General features: G+C 39.9%; 1 protein-coding gene across 1 annotated transcript; it reads left to right on the forward strand.

Moving 5' to 3' along the window:
* Window positions 1-1890: 1890 nt before the first annotated feature.
* On the forward strand, window positions 1891-7306 carry LOC136714453 (volume-regulated anion channel subunit LRRC8B-like). The gene is made up of 2 exons (XM_066691964.1): window positions 1891-3978; window positions 6660-7306. The coding sequence occupies exons 1-2, from the start codon at window positions 1891-1893 to the stop codon at window positions 6954-6956; spliced, it is 2385 nt and encodes a 794-aa protein (XP_066548061.1). The 3' UTR covers window positions 6957-7306.
* The last annotated feature ends 583 nt before the right edge of the window (window positions 7307-7889 follow it).

The raw sequence follows: 7889 nt of genomic DNA on the forward strand, positions 1-7889 counted from the left end.
GATTATAAACAAGACTTTTAAATCTCAGTGGACTCTGGGTAAAATTGGCTAAAGCCATGAAGCACTTTCACGTTTCTGCTACATGTAATGCTATTACTTAAATTACTAAAATTGTGACACAACTCCCATTTAAATAATGATCTGTCTCCAGTGCAACTCTGAGAAATCTTCACAGCGGCTGTTGAAGAATATGAACACTGCCTGCATTTCTGTATCTCAATGTATATGAAACCTCCAACACAAACTTGGCTTGGTGTGACATAAGTGTATCTATTTATTTGAGATTGATGTCCTCAATTATGTTTTTCTCTTTCCCTTTCCTACATACTGTCTGAACTGGATTTAGCAGAACATGTGCTTTTCGGACAAAGGTTTTTTTTGATGACTAACTGTGTCCTGTTCTGAGAAAACAACTGAGTCAGAGAGAGAAAATAAAAAGGCAGTTGAAACACTATAATTTTCCCTAACAGTGTGTATAGACCGAGAGATGAAACAACATGCATCCTTGAAGGGTTAAGGGGAAGGGGGGTGGGAGGATTGTCAGCTTTCTGTTTCCTGTTTTGAACTGAATGCCAAGCTGTTTGCACTGTGTTCTTCAAAGCTATGTCTCTTTGCTATAATTCAGTTTCAGATATAATAACTTGGATTAAATATTAAATGAATAATCTGTTGCGTCATTGTATGCAGAATTCCTTTCTAGAACTTCAGTTAATAAGCTTTCAATTTAACTAATGCCTTTAAGTCACTTTAAATTAAAAATAAATACGTCAGCTTTTCTCATGTCAGCATGTTTGATCAGACGTTCACTCTACTCTAATTGTTTCCTGCAATGCACCCCATGCAGTCTACTGTAGTCTAGCAAGGTCACCTCACTCTCAACAAAACACAAGATATCAAGGGCTTACAATGAACATTTGATGTTTAGTGACCTCTAATTTAGGAATATGAATTTAGGAATATGAAAATATCAAGTACTGCCCTGTAATCCATCAAGTGGATCTGGATTTCCAATCAAGAAGCACTGCAAACCAGAATTTGGGTGTTTTAAAACTGTTATTTCATTATTATTATTATTTTTTGGAAAATATACAATTTATCAAACCTAATAACTTATACAATCCCAATCTAATAATCATTTATGTTTATTAGAATTATCTTTTTATGATTTGATTTTAAAATAAAGCACTAGAACAAATTTAATTTGGAACTATTTCCTTTAATTCAGGACAAATTATATTACTCAGACAATGGCTGGGATTAAGTAAAAACTTTGACCCACCCGCTAATAGAAAACTACAGCACTGTACTCAGTTGTGGCTTCATTTTTAGTAAGATGCCACTTTCTTCTAATCAAAAATGTAACCGCTATGATGTACAGGTTTGTAGATTGCTATTAGCGGGTGGGTCATAGTTTTGATTTAATCTGGCCCTATGTTTTGTTGAATGGACTAAACGAGTTGCAGACAATAGCACGAGACTCATTGTGTGGTAGAAGATGGATTCTTTATCCTCAGATAGTCTCAACATCAACATCAAAAGTTACATTTGGTATTTGATGGGTTGTGTACAAGACAGAGAAGAGAGTTATTTCCTTCTTGGTCAAGGATGCTAACACAGCAAGTTTTGTTAAACAACAAAATGCAGGGCAACAACAGAATGCAGAGCTTTAGAGATAAGATAGCTATATTTGAAATGATAGAAATAATCTATACTGTTGAGCGAGACTGTGTCAGCCTTTGCCAGGTCCAAGAATAACAGAGAAACAGAGTCAGCTTTAAAACTCTAGGAATGTGAAATGTATCTAGAAACATTAAATTTAGTTCTTCACAAGTGAAGTGACAGGCAGATTTTCCCTAACGACTGACTTTATTCCTGCTGCAGATCAGTGAGATGTTCACGGGAACTGAGATTAAGAACTTTTTCAATGGCTGTTCATTGTTCCGCATCCTTCAGCCATGGTGGGACGTCTTCAGTCACTACCTCTCCATCGTGATGCTCATGATCGCCACACTCGCCGGGACCCTGCAAGTCAGCCAGTACAAGATCCTCTGTGTGCCGTGTCAGGTAGCCTCTGATCGCGGCTGTGAAAACCCTTTCAGTCTGGATGCGGTGTTGGCAAATCGCACCACGGCAGGCAGCAGTGCATCCAGCCGCCTGTTTTTACCCAAAGAGGTAAATAACCTTGACCTCCAGCAGTATGCTTACATTGATGCCATGTGCTATGAAAAGCATCTCCACTGGTTCGCCAAACTCTTCCCCTACGTGGTGCTGCTGCAGACGCTGGCCCTTGTGGTAGCGAGTAATTTCTGGCTGCAGTACCCCAGCAGCAGTTCAAGGCTCGGGCACTTTGTTTCCATATTGCACAAGTGCTGTGATTCGCCTTGGACCACTCGCACCTTGTCAGAATCGGTAGCAGAGCAACGTGGCGGACAATCCACTTTGTTCAAATGCTCTCCTGTCAAGCCACCTTCTTCAGCTGAAGACGGAAATCTGGCAGGCATTGAGCCCATTGGTGTCTTTGACAGAAAAGAAGGGGAACAAGCCAAAGCCATTTTCGAAAAAGTAAAATGCCTAAAAGTTCAAGTTGAAGAGAATGACGATATTTATTACCTGTATAGGAACCAGATTCTCGCCAAAGGGGTTATTCTTTTTATCATCTTCGCTTACATCCCCTACGCTACCACTTGCATCTCTTTTGATGTAGACTGTGTGGTCAACATCCAGGCATTAACAGGGTATCAGAGGTATCACTGTGTCCATTCCTTGGCCTCCATTTTCAAAATGCTGTCCTTGGTATATGTCATTTTTCTGATCCTCTATAGTTTCATGTGTATTTACAGTTTGTGGTGGATAAGGAGACATTCCCTCAAGCAATACTCATTTGCTTCAGCTAGACATGAAAGCAGCTACAATGACATTCCCGACGTTAAGAACGACTTTGCCTTCATTCTTCACTTGTTGGATCTCTACAACCCCCTCTTCTCCAAAAGGTTTTCCGTCTTCTTATCAGAGGTCAGTGAAAAGATGCTCAAACAGATCAGTCTGGATCATCTGTGGCCCTTAAAAAAGATCAAGCGGAAAGTAGTACGAAATGCGCAGAGGAAAGTGGAGCTGCGTCTCCTGCTCTTGAGTGGGATCCCGAGTGCTGTATTTGATTTAAGAGAACTGGAAATTCTGAAGCTGGAGTTGATCCCCGTCTCCCGGTTCCCCCGGAAAGTGACTCAGCTCGGAAATCTGCAGGAGTTGTGGCTGCACTACACGGCAACCTCATTGGATTCTGCTGCACTACAGTTTCTCTCCAATAACCTGAAGATCCTACGATTAAAATGCACAGAAGTAGATAAGACTCCTTTCTGGATCTTCAGCTTGCAAAACCTCCGAGAGCTGCACTGGTATGGGAACCTCCAGCCTGAGGAGAATCTAGTCTTCATCACTGGACTGACGAAGCTTAAAAACCTGCAGGTTCTGTCCCTTAAGAATGCCTTACCTAGTATTCCTCAAGTGATAACCAATTCCCTGCCTTCCCTACAGAAATTGTCTGTAGACAACGAAGGCACCCAATTAACAGTTCTGCAGAACCTGAAAACAATGTTAAACCTAACGTGTCTGGAGCTGCTGAACTGTGCCTTACAGCGCATCCCCGGTTCTGTCTCCAGCCTCACCAACCTGCAGGAAATCGGCCTCAATGGAAATAACCTGAGAACAATCGAGGAGATCATCAGTTTCCAGCACCTCCCACGACTTTGCATCCTTAAGCTGGAACACAACTGCATCACATATATCCCGATGCACATAGGGGCTCTGGACAGCCTTGAGCAACTTCACCTGAGAGATAACCACATCGCCAGTCTCCCCCCACAGCTGTTCCTGTGCAGCAAACTACACCACCTGGACCTCTGCTGCAACAACCTGTCCACTATTCCAGATGAAATACAGCACCTGAAGAAACTGCAATACTTTGCTGTCACCAACAATAATGTAAGTGGCAATATTAAAACAACATTAAATAGTAAATAGTAAAATAAAATAGTGACCCTGGTATTTCAGTTAATATCTTGGTGTCTTGGACTATATATATATAATAGTCTATATGAATTAAGAACTGATTCTGATTCATACCAAACAATTTTTTTATTCACAAATGTGTCTTACCAGTTTCATAATGTAGTTTCATTAGGTTCAAATTAGACAATTAAAACTTACCTCTAATATAATGTACAAAATGACCAAATTGGCAGAGGGAAACATTTAACAAAGTTGAGTATGAATGCTTTCATCTTCAGATTGGCCGTATTTGGTAGACATCTGGCCTCAGGATGCTTGTTGATGATTAGTTTAATGCTGTACAGAAGCATTGTAAACAGTGTTTCATACTGCAAAAGCAACTTAATTCCACATAAGTAATATGAATGCTTTCCAAAGTAATTGACAGTGAATTTGAAATATGTCACAATCTTGCTCTTATCCAGTTTCCTTACATCTTACATTTCTTAGAGGCTGCCCACTTACCTAACAACAGCTCTAAAGACCTATAGAAAGAGCAGGCTTTAAATGGCATATGCTATATAATACAAATGTAATTAAATACATGTATTATTCAATGCTAATGTGCTAATACTCTTAATTGCCATTATTTAATGAAAGTGTCAAATACTATGTTGTGATTTTTGCTTTGGGTGTTAAATTACACAAAAGCCCCATTCACAATTAAATGCCAGCAAAATGCAGGGAACGTTTGCCTGCTTTTTTCCTTTCACACCCCCATTCACACTGGCTTTGAAAGCCATCAAAATGCAGGCATGTACCCATTTACACAGCAACAGAGAAAGTAGGCATTAGTGCTGACGCCTTGGGAACAAGACGCTACAGAAGCATGTGGATTCAGGAGAGGAGACAATATTCTGGACGTGTTTGTAAAAGTTTGATAATTTCCCTGTTTTGACAGTTTCCATCCATTGTGTTTACTGGGCTATTGGTTCTAACCAGGACGGTGGTTCGGTTCGTACTCAGTAATAAGAACACAGTCAAGGGGGAAACGCAAACGATACGTCATGACCACGGCCTGTTCCTTGTGCCTGGTTGAACTAATCAGGCTAATCAGTTGGATTCAGTTAATCTGATCATTTAAGTCAGGCTATCTGCTATGGTAATTTACTCAGCTGGACTTTAAACTTGCTTTGAGGAATGGAAAACGACAGACTTCTGTCAAGTTATCCTGAAAGTTATCTGGCAGTTAGGCGGCTATGAAGAACGGGGCCCAGTTCATTAGTTGTATGGTTGTGCGTTTGTGTGGTGTGGTCACTGGACCCTGTGGTCACAGATCAATTAAACCAGTGAACCCAATATGAGACTCGGCTCTCAGTTCATGGTCGCGTAATGAGAGGCATTGTGTGGGATCTTGACATATTCTTCAACAAAGTTAAATCAACTAAAATGAATTAGAAAAAAGTATGACATTACATTGTGTGTATATACCTACCAAAAGTCTGGGTGTGCAGATCTGCAATTGATTGATTGCTCAAAACTATTTGTTTTATTTTTCATTTTGTAAAGTTTGACAATACTGCCCTAAAATTAAATAACTAAAAACAAACTACCGTCAGTGTACACTGTAATACAGTCTACAATGTTTGCCTGTGTATAGAGATTATATTTTGCATGATTTATTGGTATATAACTTCTGACATATGTGTGACAATTAGCATTAAATATGTCACCAACCTGTTGATTCATCTATAAGACTCGGAATTGCAGTGACTACATTATTTTCAGCCTCTAGTTTTAACAACTCAGTCTGTTTTTCGTTACGGTATTCTGATTGGTTACGCCAGTTAGAGTCGACAACGCAAGGATGTGACGTCAAATGCCGGCATTCATTTTCATGCTCTATTCACACAGACCTATTGCTAGTTAGACAAGGTGGAAAATTGCTGGTGTTGAAATGCCGGCATAAACCCAATCACACACACCTTGATGGCAACAAAATGCCACCATAAAGCCGTATAAGTTTCAGTATGAATGGGGCTTTACAAAAATGTGTAATTAACCTAGTACTTCCAATATTTCACCCCATTAAATATCACATTGCATGTTTAATAAAAACTAAGTATTTTATTTAATAAAAACATTTAATTATATTTTCCTAAACTGTGGGGGGTGTGCTCTCAGGAATCAGGGGATCACTAGTAGTAAAGCTCAGAAGCATTTTCCTCAACCTGCGTTGTGTCAAAATAGCTTCAGCTCAATTATCAATTCTGCTGTCACTTGTGGAAATGTGTTCACCAAGGGTTTTTAGCACAGGTCTTCAATGGCAACCTCACCCCAGCTCAGAATTGCATAACTAGGTGTTCAGCATTAAAAGCAACCTATAAAATATGCTTGATGGTGGCACTCAAGGACTGGATCTTACATTCTGTAGGATTAGATTAAGCATTTGTTGTGACTATATTGTCCTGCACTGTTGCTTTAGACATTTTGTTAGTCACATAAGCTTTTTAATACCTGTTGTGTTTCAATTTGCTTTGTGGTGTGGGTCACTTCACACGGGGACATTTTAGCCAGAGGAGATGGGGAAGCCACTAAATAAGATTGTGCCCTAGTATGGTTTCTGCTCCCAATATCGCAATCCCACTTTTCCTCTGTTCCTCTCTTCTGTTTAGATTGATGAACTGCCAGATGGATTGTTCCTGTGTAAAATGCTCCAGTCTTTGTTTTTGGGAAACAATAATCTGTCAGTAGTGCCTCCTCAAGTTGGAGAACTTGTAAACCTAGTACAGCTGGACCTTACGGAGAATCAACTTGAAAGTCTCCCAGCAGAACTGGAAGGGTGCCTGAGTCTACGAGCCAGTGGGCTGAAGGTGGAGGAGCGCCTGTTCAATTCTCTACCATCCAGTGTCAAAGACCGCTTTCGGGGCTCTCAGAAGGAGCAACTGAATCAATGTGAGTCAGACTGCTAGGCAAATTTGCCAGATAGCAACAGACTGATTTGTAACAACAAAGGCTTTGGAGATAATGACCTAATCTACTCTGTAGAAAAAGTGTAGGCACAAGGCTCTCTGTCTTTGACACAACGTTTGGATTGAGATTTGGAAACATAAATAAAACTCCGGGAAGTTATGTTAAAGTCACAATGCTGAGGAGACCATCTGCGTTTGTGAGGATAAGAGTGGTATGAGAAAAATACATTCTGAAGTGCTTAATGAAACGAGCAGTCTATTATTATTAGCAAATGACACATGGTTTTATGGGTGTGATGTAAATATTTGGGCTGTGTGTGGCTTTCTTTGTTATAAGTTTTCTCCGAGGAAACATCCTTTGCGGATATTTATCTTTGCCCCTTAATAGAAAGAACTATATTGTCAGGTTGAAAAAAAAGAAAGACAACATCAAGGATATGACATCAATGGGATTCACATAAACTCGATTTGTGGTCTTGAAAGCAGCATTTATTAGTTGGTTACTGCAGATGTTAATTTTATAACAAATGGCCATTAACTTGGCCAATACTTGGACAAATGATAACTGTGACCTAATTTGTGAAATGAATGAATGCATAACAAAGGGCAGAAACAGTGTGTCCCTAGAGAATGTATTACTCAGTTAGAACAGTATATTAATTTAATTATTTCAATTTACTGAGGAGACCCATGCTGTGCCACCCAAAAATAGCACTACAAACCCTCTCTAAATAGATCCAGTGTGTCTCCTGAAATCATTGTTTATTGAATGTCCTTGACATATTGTTGCACTTCCTTTGAAAGGTGTATCCCCCACTGTTCTCCCAAGAGCAGCAATGAACTAAAGGAAGGATATTCTTTCCAAAAAAACACCCAGAAGAGTCCCCACACAGTCCAGGCCTTGGCCACAACGTCAAAGGACCGGCGGAAACC

This window comes from Amia ocellicauda, chromosome 19, assembly GCF_036373705.1.
Source record: "Amia ocellicauda isolate fAmiCal2 chromosome 19, fAmiCal2.hap1, whole genome shotgun sequence".
Lineage (NCBI taxonomy): Eukaryota > Metazoa > Chordata > Actinopteri > Amiiformes > Amiidae > Amia > Amia ocellicauda.

Coding starts and splice junctions, on each gene's coding strand:
- LOC136714453 (XM_066691964.1), top strand. CDS start 1,891: ATGTTCACGGGAACTGAGATTAAGAACTTTTTCAATGGCTGTTCATTG. Junction 3,979..6,659: donor TTGCTGTCACCAACAATAAT/GTAAGTGGCAAT, acceptor TCTTCTGTTTAG/ATTGATGAACTGCCAGATGG.